At 48.8% G+C, this 16314-nt stretch overlaps 2 protein-coding genes across 2 annotated transcripts in view; both read left to right on the top strand.

Annotated features, from left to right (window-relative positions):
* LOC149460662 (uncharacterized) overlaps positions 1-13783 on the top strand; it is an 83600-nt gene extending 69817 nt beyond the window's left edge. Inside the window, exon 3 of the mRNA XM_089679378.1 lies at positions 11312-13783. Within this exon, the coding sequence (XP_089535504.1) occupies positions 11312-12466 (1155 nt within the window). The 3' untranslated portion in view covers positions 12467-13783. The remainder of the gene's footprint in view (positions 1-11311) is intronic.
* LOC149460661 (uncharacterized) overlaps positions 1-16314 on the top strand; it is a 269888-nt gene that overhangs the window by 194148 nt on the left and 59426 nt on the right. The window lies entirely within an intron of this gene.

Genomic DNA, 16314 nt, shown 5'->3' with positions numbered 1-16314 from the left:
GAATAGTGCCCCATCATTGGTGTCAGTGGGAGGAATAGTGCCCCATCATTGGTATCAGTGGGAGGAATAGTGTCCCATCGTTGGTATCAGTGGGAGGAATAGTGTCCCATCACTGATGTCAGTGTCAGGAATAGTGTCCCATCATTGGTGTCAGTGGGAGGAATAGTGCCCCATCGTTGGTATCAGTGGGAGGAATAGTGCCCCATCATTGGTATCAGTGGGAGGAATAGTGCCCCATCATTGGTGTCAGTGGGAGGAATAGTGCCCCATCATTGGTGTCAGTGGGAGGAATAGTGCCCCATCATTGGTGTCAGTGGGAGGAATAGTGCCCCATCATTGGTGTCAGTGGGAGGAATAGTGCCCCATCATTGGTGTCAGTGGGAGGAATAGTGCCCCATCATTGGTGTCAGTGGGAGGAATAGCACCCCATCATTGGTGTCAGTGGGAGGAATAGTGCCCCATCATTGGTGTCAGTGGGAGGAATAGTGCCCCATCATTGGTGTCAGTGGGAGGAATAGTGCCCCATCATTGGTATCAGTGGGAGGAATAGTGCCCCATCACTGATGTCAGTGTCAGGAATAGTGTCCCATCGTTGGTATCAGTGGGAGGAATAGTGCCCCATCATTGGTGTCAGTGGGAGGAATAGCACCCCATCATTGGTGTCAGTGGGAGGAATAGTGCCCCATCATTGGTGTCAGTGGGAGGAATAGTGCCCCATCATTGGTGTCAGTGGGAGGAATAGTGCCCCATCATTGGTATCAGTGGGAGGAATAGTGCCCCATCATTGGTATCAGTGGGAGGAATAGTGCCCCATCATTGGGATCAGTGGGAGGAATAGTGCCCCATCATTGGTGTCAGTGGGAGGAATAGTGCCCCATCATTGGTATCAGTGGGAGGAATAGTGCCCCATCATTGGTATCAGTGGGAGGAATAGTGCCCCATCATTGGTATCAGTGGGAGGAATAGTGCCCCATCGTTGGTGTCAGTGGGAGGAATAGTGCCCCATCACTGATGTCAGTGTCAGGAATAGTGTCCCATCGTTGGTATCAGTGGGAGGAATAGTGCCCCATCGTTGGTGTCAGTGGGAGGAATAGTGTCCCATCGTTGGTATCAGTGGGAGGAATAGTGTCCCCATCATTGGTGTCAGTGGGAGGAATAGTGCCCCATCATTGGTATCAGTGGGAGGAATAGTGTCCCCATCATTGGTGTCAGCGGGAGGAATAGTGCTCCATCATTGGCATTAGTGGGAGGAATAGTGTCCCCATCATTGGTGTCAGAGGGAGGAATAGTGCTCCATCATTGGCATTAGTGGGAGGAATGGTGTCCCATCATTGGTGTCAGCGGGAGGAATAGTGCTCCATCATTGGCATTAGTGGGAGGAATAGTGTCCCCATCATTGGTGTCAGCGGGAGGAATAGTGCTCCATCATTGGCGTCAGTGGGAGGAATAGTTTCCCATCATTGGTGTCAGTGGGAGGAATAGTGTCCCATCATTGGTGTCAGTGGGAGGAATAGTGCCCCATCATTGGTGTCAGTGGGAGGAATAGTGCCCCATCATTGGTATCAGTGGGAAGAATAGTGCCCCATCATTGGTGTCAGTGGGAGGAATAGTGCCCCATCATTGGTGTCAGTGGGAGGAATAGTGCCCCATCATTGGTGTCAGTGGGAGGAATAGTGCCCCATCATTGGCATTAGTGGGAGGAATAGTGTCCCATCATTGGTGTCAGTGGGAGGAATAGTGTCCCATCATTGGTGTCAGTGGGAGGAATAGTGTCCCATCATTGGTGTCAGTGGGAGAAATAGTGCCCCATCATTGGTGTCAGTGGGAGGAATAGTGCCCCATCATTGGTATCAGTGGAGGAATAGTGCCCCATCATTGGCATTAGTGGGAGGAATAGTGTCCCATCATTGGTGTCAGTGGGAGAAATAGTGCCCCATCATTGGTGTCAGTGGAAGGAATAGTGCCCCATCGTTGGTGTCAGTGGGAGGAATAGTGCCCCATCATTGGTGTCAGTGGGAGGAATAGTGCCTCATCATTGGTGTCAGTGGGAGGAATAGTGCCCCATCATTGGTGTCAGTGGGAGGAATAGTGCCCCATCATTGGTGTCAGTGGGAGGAATAGTGTCCCATCATTGGTGTCAGTGGGAGGAATAGTGCCCCATCATTGGTGTCGGTGGGGGGAATAGTGCCCCATCATTGGTGTCGGTGGGAGGAATAGTGCCCCATCGTTGGTGTCGGTGGGAGGAATAGTGCCCCATCGTTGGTGTCGGTGGGAGGAATAGTGCCCCATCGTTGGTGTCGGTGGGAGGAATAGTGCCCCATCGTTGGTGTCGGTGGGAGGAATAGTGCCCCATCCTTGGTGTCGGTGGGAGGAATAGTGCCCCATCATTGGTGTCGGTGGGAGGAATAGTGCCCCATCATTGGTGTCGGTGGGAGGAATAGTGCCCTATCATTGATGTCAGTGTGGTGGAGGGGGAATAGTGCCCCATCATTGGGGTCAGGGGGGGGAATAGTGGCCCATCATTGGGGTCAGTGGGGGGGGGAATAGTGACCCATCGTTGGGGTCAGTGGGGGGGGGGAATAGTGCCCCATCGTTGGTGTCGGTGGGGGGAGGAATAGTGCCCCATTCTTGGTGTCAGTGGGGGGAGGAATAGTGCCCCATCGTTGGTGTCAGTGGGGGGAGGAATAGTGCCCCATCGTTGGTGTCAGTGGGAGGAATAGTGCCCCATCGTTGGTATTAGTGACACAAATGATGGGGCACTATCCCTCCCACTGACACCAATGATACTTACCTTGCTGACTCCTGCTCCAGCCTGGGCTCGCTCTCTCTCACTTACCTGTCAGCTGTCTTCCTTCTCTGGCCTCTCTCTTCACTCGCTCCTGCAGATCCCTCGATCTTCTTTGATCTCCGCGCGCTGGCGCTCGGCTCCTCCTCTCCAAGCTCCACCTCCTCGCCGGTGATTGGCCGCCTGTGTGCCTCTCCTGAGCTACAGTTCCGGTGGCCAATCAGCGGCGAGGAGGCGGAGCTGTTGAGTGATCCCGGAGGTGTGGCCATGTGACAGGGGCAGCATATCATCCCGCCCACAGATCGCCTGAGACAGGAGCGGAGTCTCGGTTCCTAAGACCATCGGAAATATGTGTTTTCCGATGGTCTTAGGCGACCCCTGTGAAATGGTCGTTCGACCCCCAAAGGGGTCGCGACCCCCAGGTTGAGAACCGCTGCTCTAAACAAACAGCACTGACAATAAATAGACAAGACAAGGACCATCCTGACCATACATGGCCTACAAAGGGCAATGATGACACTACACAGGCAGCCAATGGGCAATCATTACACTATGCAGCCAACACAATGATGGAGTGCCGGGGTCAGGAGTATGGAGCATAGAGCCCCTTACATTGCTGGGAAGGAGGAAGAAAACATTCCCCAGCCGGCCATGAAGAATATGTTCCATCATTGGTGTCAGAGGGAGGAAAATACTGAGGGGTCTGAGGGAAGTAGAGGAGCTGAGGGGGTCTCTCAGGGGTTACTGAGGATGAGGAACTTTGGGGCCCCTGAGGGGGTAGTGGAGTTCAAGGGCTTTTAGGGGTTTGAGTAGCTGAAGGAATCTGGTAGGATAGGGTTGGCAGGGAGCAGGGCTCTGAGGAAAGAGACGTTTGTCAGGCTCAGGGGGACAATAAGGTAGGGAGGGGGGCTCTTGGTCTCTGATTGTCCTCTTACCTGCACTTACTTTCCAGACCTCCTTACAGAACTCCTGCCAGGAAAGGAAGACAACCTTCACCTTCTGACCATCTCACTGGTCAAATAATATATTCCAAGATACCAAGTGGAATGAAGGAGGGCGGACCTTCACCACTTGGTGGGCACTTGTTCTTAGAGGAGGTCTGTTGGTGCATTATCGACTAAAAGGTAGTCAGGGGTCAGTGCTGAACATCTTCAGGAGACACTCCAATACCTTCCCATGACACAGGCTCTGGCAGTGCCCGGTGCTGGAATTCAGAGCTCCAGAACCACCACCACTCTGTACAATGTCCTGGATATTACAGTATACTTGGTATCCAAACCTGTCCCCCTCCTGTCCTCCTTCTACCCACACTAGGCTGTCATTGGAGGGAAGAGAACAGGCTCCTCCCCCACAGCTCTCTACTCCACCAGCACCATCCTCCTGCTATCCCATCCAAGCTCTTCTTTTACTGCAGAGAGTGACAGTGACATCACTCCTGTCAGTCAGCAGGCTGCCACAGATTGGAGCCTTGCAGTCGGAGTTCTGCCAATTATCCTGATTTTCCAGCAACTCCGGCCAAAAGTCATCAAGTTCCCCTTCCTGGACATCATGATGAGCCGACATTGACCTCACAGCACTGCCTCAGAGCAAACAAGTCATAGGAAGGATTGTATTTATCATTCCTTGTCTGCAGATCTAAAACTCATCAAAACGAGTTCAGAGACCAAACAAACCCAACAGAGAAAAGGGGATTTCTGATCTGGCAGGACAAGAGGGTCCCGGGACCTCAAATATGCATCAAACACTAAACTGTCCAAACAAAATGTCTTCCCATGGGGGGAGTAATTCTTCCATGTCCAGCAACCCTCCTATTCCCCCCTCACATCCACATCCTATTATTGTGTGACCAATACCATCCAAATCATTCTTACTTTCATTTCCCAAAGTTATCCGTCTACAAGGAGACCTGTATAGATCACATGATGGCACCAATGAGGATGGAGGAGGACCGGAGTCACATGACTGAGAAGATACTAAACCTCACCCTGGAGATCATCTACCTGCTGACCGGAGAGGTGAGGAGGATTCTGGGAGGTCACATGACATCACTCTCATCTCTATTAATAAAACACAGACCTGACCGGAGAGGTGAGGAGGATTCTGGGAGGTCACATGACATCACTCTTATCTCTATTAATAAAACACAGACCTGACCGGAGAGGTGAGGAGGATTCTGGGAGGTCACATGACATCACTCTCAACTTTTTTAATAAAACACAGACCTGACCGGAGAGGTGAGGAGGATTCTGGGAGGTCACATGACATCACTTTGATCTGTATTAAAAAAAAAACACAGACCTGACCGGAGAGGTGAGGAGGATTCTGGGAGGTCACATGACAGCACTCTTATGTCTATTAATAATACACAGTGTGACGATTGCGATATCAAATCTCTGCCCCTCTCACCAGACTCGTGACCGAAGGACTAGCCAATCTAAAACCGCGATGTCAGGTGCGTAACAATGCCACGCCCAGCTGCACCCTGCACAATGATTTTCCAGCTAACTGGACCACAAATCTATGTACCGGCAGCCTGAGCACGATTGTTACTGGGTCAGGTTAATTACGCAATTAACCCTTCACATTGCCCCAACCTCCTTTTTGTACAGAGAAAGAGGAAACTCGGCAATATCAGCAATAACACTAGGGTGGTTGAAATAATCATCTGTATACCACTGTCACTGCAGACAGGTTATACAGAGGGTTAAACACACACAGTAGCGCTCTTCAGCGGCAGGAATTCTTAAGTTGCATTAAAGAGCTTTAGAAACAGTTCAACACTTTCAGAAAGTAAGATTTATTACTAAAAGGTCAAAAGGGTGCAATAAAAAGATTTACAGAAAAAAGATGTAACCAATATATATATAAATATATAGAGAGCAATAACACCGCAAAGAGATAACAGAAGTTTAGGTAGATGAGTACTAGCCAAAAAGCCTTGGGTTATGCAGTTTCAAGTCTCATGAGCCAATTTCTTGGCTCTACTGCTAGTCTCGATGTTAAAAGCAGGAGAATCTTCTCTTCTCTCATCCACACTCCAAGCATAACAGCCTTTTTCTAGCAAATCCCAGCAGGGTGTCTCTTTGGAGTAGTAACCAATGGTCTCCTTTTGGGGAGGGGTGTTGGGTGGAGACCTAAGTTACAAGCAGAATCTCTCCTAGCTTATATTTTGGCTCATAACTTTTCCTAGGTACATTTGCCGGCCTGGTCACTAGTATATTAATACTCAGCCACATCTGCAGAATGGTTAGAGATGAAACATGAAATATGCACTTAAATGGTTCAAGAGATATACTTTTCTGCTTTTCTCTGTAGGTCAGCTAAGGGGTGTCACATACCAGGAGAATGGTCTCAAACTGAGCCTTCTGAATATAGGCTCCATGTTTAGGTAGTTATGTCCTACGTGAAGATATCAACTTATATGTAAAGTGAGTTTTTAAAAGTAAGTCTGTGTTTACAACCCCTTGGAAGGTCTTTTGAAGTTCAGTGACCCTTCTCATCACTCAGGCCACATGTCACCCCACAGCACGGGAGGGGGATGAGAGATCTACAAGATGGAGGGGGTAGCCTGCTTTGGGAGTTAGAAATGGTATAACATAGAAAATTATTAACAAAACGGAGGGCCGCCTCAGTCTCTGTGTGCACGATTCCTACACACAGACCTGACCGGAGAGGTGAGGAGGATTCTGGGAGGTCACATGACATCACACAGACCTGACCGGAGAGGTGAGGAGGATTCTGGGAGGTCACATGACATCACACAGACCTGACCTGACCGGAGAGGTGAGGAGGATTCTGGGATTCTAACATGATATTCTATTTGTTCCTCAATACAGAGATTTCCTCTTCTGAAGTCAGGTGATCATATAACCATCACAGTGCCTCCATGTGACTCCCTAAACCCTGAGAGACACAACATGCAGAAGATTCTAGAAGTCACCAAGAAGATGATGGAGCTGCTGACAGGAGAGGTGAGCGGTGCCGGGAATTCTGGGACATTCTCCAGTAACAGACAAGGGATGTGTCTGGATGGTGACTGTATCATTGTGTGTGTCAGGTTCCTATAAGGTGTCAGGGTGTCACTGTCTATTTCTCCATGGAGGAGTGGGAGTATTTAGAAGGACACAAGGATCTCTACAAGGACGTCATGATGGACAATCAGCCGCCCCTCACATCACCGGGTAAGAGGAGACTTTATTGTAAAGGAGAGAGCAGTACGGAGGATCCACCTAGATCCCCCATCATCTGATAAACACATAGAAACAATGGATTCAGTCAGTGTGTGTGTTTCCTACAGATGGATCCAGTCATGGGAACCCACCAGAGAGATGTCCCCGTCCTCTGTATTCCCGGGATTCCACACAGGAAGGTCACACCATCCCTCACCATCATCAGGTAGATGAGGAACAATCACTGATAGTATCATTAGGATCTGTACATTATCTGCATTGTTACCATTGATGGCATTTTTATTATATATTCAGAGTGGAAACCTGAGAGAATTTGAGGTTGAAGAAGAAGAGGCGTATGTGAGGGATGATCAGCAGTCTATGGAGGAGGATGGAATAACGGGGACATTTATAGAGGAGGACACTCCTACAGAGATCAGCACAGGTGGGTCATGAACACTAAATCCATTCCTCCACCCATACTGCTCACTGATTGGTCCAGAGTAGGGCGGGGACTGGGTGATATCAGCCTGTAATCCCCTGGTCACTTTCCTGAGCTGTGTTCCCCGTCCTGTATTCCTGGATTTCTCTCGGATAATCTTCCTTCTCTGTGCTGCAGACACAATTTATGTCTCTAGACTGGATTTATGGAGGTTCTGGGGTTCAGCTGGCAGCAACATGTTCATTTTCATCATAGATGTTACTAGACCTAGGCACCTGGGGTGTGTGCTATTGATCTTCTGCTCCATGCCCGGATCTAGTAAGATCTCTGACAGAACATTTCTCCCAGGGTTCCTTGCTCTGTGGTCTGCTGGCTGTGCCGGGTGGAGGGATATGTCTGTAGTGTCTCAGACCCAAGTCACTGAGTGCAGTCTCAGGAGATGGGAGGCAGCGTTGTGGGATCTCTGCAACTTGTCTACAGTAAACATTTAAAGTGGTTGTAATCCCTCCATATACTCAGTGCAGTGACTGGCCTCAGGTGATACACAGAGATAAAACAAATCCTACATATGTTGCACCTTTTTATCTGCAGCATTCTCTTCTCTACAACTGTTCAAAGCCCAGAATGTATACAGCTTGTCTGAGAAGTCAGAAAAAAAGAGACAGAGAGATAAAGTCACATTCTGCAGAGTTCAGTGAGGTGAGCTCTAAAGGTGATTGGAGGGAAGGTACACACAGCACACAGGAACAGAGCTGAGGCTGTCAATCACAGACTGTGTGCTGGAGCTTCTCCCCTTTCACATTTTTTCTCTTGGTGTCAGGAAGATTTGTCAGAAGTGATTCATGCTGATCGCAGAGGAAGGAGATAGCAGACAGAAGTGGCTCTTATTGCTCTGGAGTGAGACAAGTACACACTATAGAGGGATATGTTTGTTCATATTCCATGTCTGAGGGTTACAACCCCTGTAAGTGATCTCTGATTACTAAACACCAATTTGATGTGATCCTTACACTATTTATTAGTGTGGCCCCCTTGTCCTGAATAGAGGTACTATGTGGGTTTAGTTTGTGGCTGGGCTGTACTTGGCTCAGGCTGATTGTATAGTTCTTCACTTGGTTTCTCCCTAAGTTTAGGTTGTCTTGTGATGTCTCACTGTGGCCAGTAGATGTCACTGCTATCACTGGACATAGGATGAGGTGGCGGCTGCATTCCTTTTCTTTGGCTTTTTTCCCTGTTTTCTCCTGGTGATCTGGCCAGTAACACACCTTCTGTATTAGAGCGCCCCCGCTGTGGAGGCAGCAGCATGGTCAGTCTGGGGGGAGGGGAGTGTTAGATGTATTAGCAGATTTAAAACAGTAACTAATTGAAGCCAAACTCTAGCTCACACTTCATAATCAGTTTCATCAAACAGTTTTTTTCTTTTGGGATAAAAGTTTTACATGAATAAATAAAAGCTGATCATTGTAAGCCCCCTGTCAGTGGTAAATGGTCTGCCTCATCCCTGGAACTGATACATTCTGCTGCAGAGTTTTATAAAACAGATTTACTGGCTAGATCACCAGATGAATATAGAAGAAAACGAATACTGTTTAGTCCTAACTTTTGTATCTTTTATGATAAGTTGTACATTACATACAGTGAAGGAAATGTGTATTTGCTCCCCGACTGATGGTGAATGTTCGCCCCGCACACAGAAATGATCGGTCTAACAATGGAATGTTCGCCCCTCACACAGAAATTATCGGTCTAACAATGGAATGTTCGCCCCTCACACAGAAATGATCGGTCTAACAATGGAATGTTTGCCCCTCACACAGAAATGATCGGTCTAACAATGGAATGTTCGGTGTAACACTGAGAGACAGAATACAACAACAAATTCAGCAGAAATGCGTCTAACAAATGATGACTGATCTGCATGTTCATGAGGGAAAGAAGGATTTGATCCCCTATCATTCAGCAGGATTTCTGGCTCCCAGGTGTCTTTCATACAGCTAATAAGCTGAGATTAGAAGCAGTCTCTTAAAGGGAGTGCTGCTAATCTCATTGTGTTACCTGTATAAAGACACCTGTCCACAGGAGCCATCAAACCATCAGATTCCAAACTCTCCACCATGGCAAAGACCAAAGAGCTGTCCAAGGATGTCAGGGACAAGATGGTAGACCTACACAAGGCTGGACTGGGCTACCAAACTATGGCCAAGCAGCTTGGTGAGAAGGTGACAACAGTTGGTGCAATCATTCACAAATGGAAGAAACACAAAACAAGTGTCAGTCTCCCTAGGTCTGGTGCACCATGCAAGATGTCACCTCGTGGAGTGTCAATGATCATGAGAACAGTGAGGAATCATCCCAGAACTACACGTGAGGATCTTGTCAATGATCTCCAGGCAGCTGGGACCACAGTCACCAAGAAAACAATTGGTAACACACTACGCTGACAAGGACTGAAATCCTGCAGTGCCCACAAGGTCCCTCTGCTCCAGAAAGCACATGTCCAGGCCCGTCTGAAGTCTGCCACTGAACATCTGAATGATGCAGAGGAGGACTGGTGGGAAGTGTTGTGGTCAGAGGAGACCAAAATCCAGCTCTTTGGCATCAACTCAACTCATTGTTTGGAGGAGGAGGAATGCTGCCTATGACCCCAAGAACACCATCCCAACTGTGAAACATGGTGGTGGAAACATTCTGCTTTGGGACAGGACAACTGCACCGCATCAAAGGGACGATGGATGGGGCAATGTACAGTCTAATCTTGGGTGAGAACCTTCTTCCCTCAGCCAGGGCATTGAAAATGGGTCGTGGATGGGTGTTCCAGCATGACAATGACCCAAAACACATGGCCAAGGCAACAAAGGAGGGGCTCAAGAAGAAGCACATTAAGGCCCTGGAGTGGCCTAGCCAGTCTCCAGACCTTCATCCGATTGAAAATCTGTGGAGGGAGCTGAAAGTTCGAGTTGTCAAACGTCATACACCAAACCTTAATGACTTGGAGAGGATCTGCCAAGAGGAGTGGGCCAAAATCCCTCCTGAGATGTGTGCGAACCTGGGGCCAACTCCAGGAAATGTCTGACCTCTGTGATTGCCAACAAGGGATTTGCCACCAAGTACTAAGTCATGTTTTGTGAAGGGGATCCAATCCTTCTTTCCCTCATGAACATGCAGATCAGTCATCATTTGTTAGACGCATTTCTGCTGAATTTGTTGTATTCTGTCTCTCGGTGTTACACCGAACATTCAATTGTTAGACCGATCATTTCTGTGTGAGGGGCGAACATTCAACATCAGCAGGGGAGCAAATACACATTTCCTTCACTTTAGGCCTTAATTATTTTCCACCCATTTCCTCCCAGCTGGACATTTTATATCGGATGATGTGATTGGAGCACAGACTTTTACATGGTGATAATAATGTGATAACATCCTCCAACTTTGGACCCTTAAACAGAAAGTGATAATGAGGGAGGAGTCAATACCCCAATGATGGTGGTCTTCAGGATCAGTCCAGTCTTCATCTTGGTTGTTCTCCCCCCATCCTCACTCTCTGACCTCTGGTGGGGCTCAGCCCCGCTGTTCTTCATGACTAAATCATGGACTAAATAAGGAAGTGCAGTACTTCTTGTGTTGGGAAGATGGTGATGAGTGATAGAGGGGGTGGGGACCCTCGTCCTATAATCCCCTCATCACTGTCCCTCCTATAAAAGACAGTTCTGGTTGTTTCCTCACTCTCTGACTAAGGTCCATGAATAAAGAAATGACTTGGTAGGAGATCAGAGGAGCCATTTCCTAGTTCCCTTGAGGGTGGAATTGTAAGCTCCTCAGAGACCAAGCTGCCTGATGTGGGCGGAGTCCTGGTTTGGGGGAACCAATCAGCTTCTGTCTAGTAATCCTCTTTGTCTTTGTATTTTAGTCCATGGCCGGGAGATGAGGAAAACCTCCGAGGATTGTCTCACTTTGTCTCCAGACTGTGAAGTAGAAGATGAGGACATCACACAGTATAGTCCAGGAGAAAACCCGGCTCCCTCCAATGTCCATCCGGCACCACCCAGTGTAGATGGACCATCGGATTCCTCGTATCCTGAGGAACCTCAGACTGTGCGGGACCAGGCCGGCCTTCCAATAGGGAAGAGCTTCTCCTGTACTGAGTGCGGGAAATGTTTCTGTTATAAATCCCATCTTAATGTGCATAAAAGAACTCACAGGGGGGAGAAGCCGTATTCCTGTCCTGAGTGCGGGAAATGTTTCCGTTTTAAATGTCATCTTAATGAGCATAAAACATCTCACACAGGAGAGAAGCCACATTCCTGTCCTGAGTGCGGGAAATGTTTTTCACAGAAGTGCAATCTTTCCAGACATCAGAGATCTCACAAGGGGGAGAAGCCATTTTCTTGTCCTGAGTGTGGGAAAAGTTTTGTAGCAAAATCAGATCTTGTTAAGCATCAAAGATCTCACACAGGGAAAAGACCTTATATCTGTCCTAAGTGTAGAAAATGTTTCTCAGAGAAGTCTGATCTTTACAGACATCAGAGATCTCACACAGGGGAAAAGCCATATTCCTGTGCAGAGTGTGGGAAATGTTTTTCAGACAAGTCCAGTCTTTACAGACATCATAGATCTCACACGGGGGAGAAGCCATATGCCTGTCCTGAGTGCGGGAAATGTTTTTCAATGAGGTTCCATGTTTACAGTCATCAGAGAACTCACACAGGGGAGAAGCCACTTTCCTGTTCTGAGTGCGGGAAATGTTTTTCTGATAAGTCCAGTCTTCGTATTCATCAGAGATTGCACACGGGGGAGAAACCATTTTCCTGTCCTGAATGTGGGAAATGTTTTTCAGAGAAGTCTAATCTTCACGCACATCAAAGATCTCACACGGGGGAGAAGCCATATGCTTGTCCTGAGTGTGGGAAATGTTTTTCACAGAAATCCAATCTTTACACACATCAGAGATCTCACACGGGGGAGAAGCCGTATGCCTGTTGTGAGTGTGGGAAATGTTTTTCAGTGAAGTCCAATCTTTACAAACATCAGAGATGTCACACAGGGGAAGAAGCCACTTTCCTGTCCTGAGTGAGGGAAATGTTCCTCACTGAAGTCCTGTCTTCCTGCACATCGGGTCCCACACAACCCTGGAGGTGTATTAGTGCCTTGAGTGCGGGAAATGTCTTCTAGATGAATGTTGCTGGACATCCCAGCTCTCATGTGGGGAAGAAGCACACCCTGATATACACCTCAGATATACTCCATGGCTGATCTTCATCATGGAAGAAACAGTTCATAAGGAGATCAGAGGTCCCCAAAGACATGGATGAAGTGTGGGACCGGGTTGGCTATTGATAGCAGCTCAGTGGTTAGCCCTTCTGCCTGGCAGTACTCGGGTCATTAGTTTGAATCCCAACCATGGCACCACCTGCCTGGAGTTTGCATGTTCTCCCTGTGCCTGCATGGGTCTCCTCCAGGTACTCTGGTTTCTTCCCACATGCCAAAGACATGCTGGTAGGTATATTGTCCCCTAGTATGTGTATGTATGAATGTGAGTTAGGGACCTTAGATTGTACGCTCCTCAGGGGCGGGGACTGATGGGAATGAACAATTTATGTATAAATGGACAGTGCTATAGAAGTACCTGTAATAAATATGGAGTCATCGCCTCTCATTGGCTGAGTATATTTATGGTGGAAGCTTTCATAAACACTTAGAGGTTTAGTAAAAAAAAAAAAAAAAAAAAGTTAGAAGGAATGTGAGTGACATTCGCCCGGCCATGACGAATATTAGGCATACTTTATTTCACACTCTGATTCCTTTGGCTCCATCTAGTGGCCATAATGTGGTATTATGCCATTAGTGATTGCTGTATTTCAGGAAAAATCCCCTATTATGTCCAATATTTGGAGGGCAATGTTATTACCAGGCTGCAGCTAGGGGGAGCTCTAATGTCACCCCAGCAGAGGGATCCCATCTAGCCCACATTAACCCTCTCACTGCCAGAGCTGTTTCTGCATGATTTTGCACACATGGGAAAATGCAGATTTTGGTCCTGAAGATGAGATAAACCCCCAAACATCTATTCTGTGACATCAGAGGCCCTGGAGAATAAAATGGTGGTGATTGTTAAGGTGTTCCCCGTACACAGATTCCCCTTCATATCCGCCTTTATTTCCTCCTTTCCCCCATTTTCTATGTTGGGATCTTTTCTACAATACTTTGTTATAATAATGGAACACGTTGTGTATTGTATTGTACACCAATAATAATGACTCCGCCCCCACATTCCAGACAAGGGATCTTCCTGACCAATCGGATTTCTGCCTTTACTATTTCCTGGTTATTTTTGTAATCTTGTTAAAAGTGAAATTGTAATAAAAAATGTATTGAATGAAAACAAAATCCTGTGTGTGTGCAATGATGACAAAGCTGTGTATCCAGAAACGGCTGGTCGGTGACACTTCCATATACAGCCCAATGAAGTGACAAGGAAGCCCTAGAACCCTTTGGAGGAACCCTGGCTGAGAAAGGCTGGACTAGGCAGTCACATATCTCTGCCCCCCTTGCAGGGTTCCCAACCCTCCGTGACTTTTATTCCTGACACAACATGAACATTTACTGACGGAGGACATGTTTTTCCTGACATCCTGAAAAATGACAGAACTCCTGTTAGGATTATTATTATTATACAGTATTTATATAGCGCCAAAGGGTTTGCTCAGCGCTGTACAGTAGCGGGGGGGACAGAACATGAGACAAGACAGTAACAATACAGTACACGAGGGGTGCGAGGGTCCTGCTCTTTGGAGCTTACAATCTAGGAGGGAGGGGAAGGTGGTACAGGAGGAGATGGCTGTGGGGGATGGAGTGGTGGGAGGAGTGGAGGAGGTTAGTTGTTAGGTGAGGTCGGGTGTTAGGTGAGGTTGGGGTAGGCTTCCCTGAAGAGGAGGGTTTTCAGGGTGCGCCTGAAGGTGAGGAGGGTAGGCAACAGTCTGATGGATTGGGGTGGAGAGTTCCAGAGGATGGGGGAAGGCCTGGAGAAGTCCTGCAATCGGGCGTGGGAGGAGGAGACCAGGGAGCTAGAGAGTAGGAGGTCCTGTGAGGAGCGGAGGGCACGGGTAGGGTAGTATTTGGGTATCAGGTCAGTTATGTAGTTTGGGGCGGCATTGTGAATAGCTTTGTAGGTCAGAGTTAGCAGTTTGAATTTGATGCGTTGTGCAACTGGGAGCCAATGAAGGGATTGGCAGAGGGGGTGGAGGATGTGGAGTGGTTGGTGAGGTGGATGAGTCTGGCCGCTGAGTTTAGGATAGACTGGAGTGGGGATAACGTTTGTTTGGGTAGGCCGGTGAGGAGGGAGTTGCAGTAGTCCAGGCGTGAGATGATGAGGGAGTGTACGAGTTGTTTGGTGGTGTCTGAGGTGAGGAATGTGCGTATCTTGGAGATGTTTCGGAGGTGGAGTCTGCAAGATCTAGAGAGCAGTTGGATGTGGGGTAGGAAGGAGAGGTGGGAGTCCAGGGTGACACCCAGGACTTTGGCGTGTGGGGTGGGAGAGATGGTGGCGTTGTTTGTAGTGATGGAGAAGATGGGGGGGCACGGGGTGGGGGGGAAGACCAGGAGCTCGGTTTTGGATAGGTTAAGTTTGAGGAAGTGGAGCGACATCCAGTCTGATATGTTGTTTAGGAGGTGGGCAATGCGGGTGGAGAGTGAGGGGGTGAGGTGGGGGGTGGAGAGGTAAATTTGGGTGTCGTCGGCATAGAGGTGGTAATTGAAGCCGTGGGAGTGAATAAGTTTGCCAAGGGAGGAGGTATAGATGGAGAAGAGGAGGGGCCCGAGGACAGAGCCCTGGGGGACCCTGACAGAGAGGGGGAGGGAGGGGGAGGTGGCAGTGTTGTAGGTGACGCTGAAGGAGCGTTGGGAAAGGTAGGAGGAGAACCAGGAGAGAGCAGCGTCCTTGATGCCAAGGGAGTGCAGTTTGGCAAGGAGGAGGGGGTGGTCAACAGTGTTGAAGGCTGCAGAGAGGTTGAGGAGCAGGAGGATAGAATAGTGGCCATTGGCTTTGGCAGTTAGCAGGTCATTGGTGATTTTAGGTAGGGCGGTTTCGGTGGAGTGCAGGGGGCAGAAGCCGGACTGTAGGGGGTCAAGGAGGTTGTTATCAGTGAGGTGGGCGCTTAGGCGATTGTAGACCAGGCGCTCAAGGAGCTTGGAAGTGAAGGGCAACAAGGATATGGGTCTAAGGTTGGTGGGGTCAAGGGAGGGTTTTTTGAGTATGGGGGTGATGTGTGCGTGCTTTAGAAGGGAGGGGAAGGTGCCAGTGGAGAGGGAGAGATTGAAGATGTGGGTGAGGGAGCGAATGATGGAGGGGGGGTGACTGGAGGAGCTGTGAGGGGACAGGGTCCAGGGGGCAGGTGGTAGGGCGGGCTTCAGTGAAGACCTTAGAGACCTCCTCGGGGGTAGTTGGGCTGAGGGAGCGAAGTGTTAGGGAGGTGATGATGTGCGGGGCATTAGGTATAGTGGGGGGTAGTGCGGCTATGAGGTCGGGGGAGGGGACAGTTGAGGGGTTGAAGGAGGGCGGGAGGCTGGGTGGAGAGGTGGATTGCGAGTTGACAATGTCCTTACGGATTGCGACAATCTTGTTTTGGAAGTGATTGGCAATCTCGTGGGCGGTGAGTGAGGTGCTGGGTGGGGGTGGGGGGGAGAGAGCAGAGATTTGAAAGTGGAGAAGAGCCGGTGAGGACAGGTGGAGAGGGTGTTGATAAGGGTTATGAAATAGGCTTGCTTGGCGGCGTGGAGAGAGGTGGTGTAGGCGAGGTAGGCGGCTTTATAGAGGGAGAACGCGTGAGTGATCTGGTTTTGCGCCATAAGCACTCCAGTGCGCGACTGCGTCGTTTGAGGCATTTTGTGTGGTCATTTTGCCAGGGTTGAAGCGGTGGAGA

This window comes from Staurois parvus, unplaced genomic scaffold, assembly GCF_062004578.1.
Source record: "Staurois parvus isolate SC_StPar_1 unplaced genomic scaffold, SC_StPar_1.0 ptg000222l, whole genome shotgun sequence".
NCBI classification, from domain to species: domain Eukaryota; kingdom Metazoa; phylum Chordata; class Amphibia; order Anura; family Ranidae; genus Staurois; species Staurois parvus.
The sequence above is the reverse complement of the archived record's forward strand: the minus strand, read 5'-3'. Positions and strand labels throughout refer to the sequence as shown.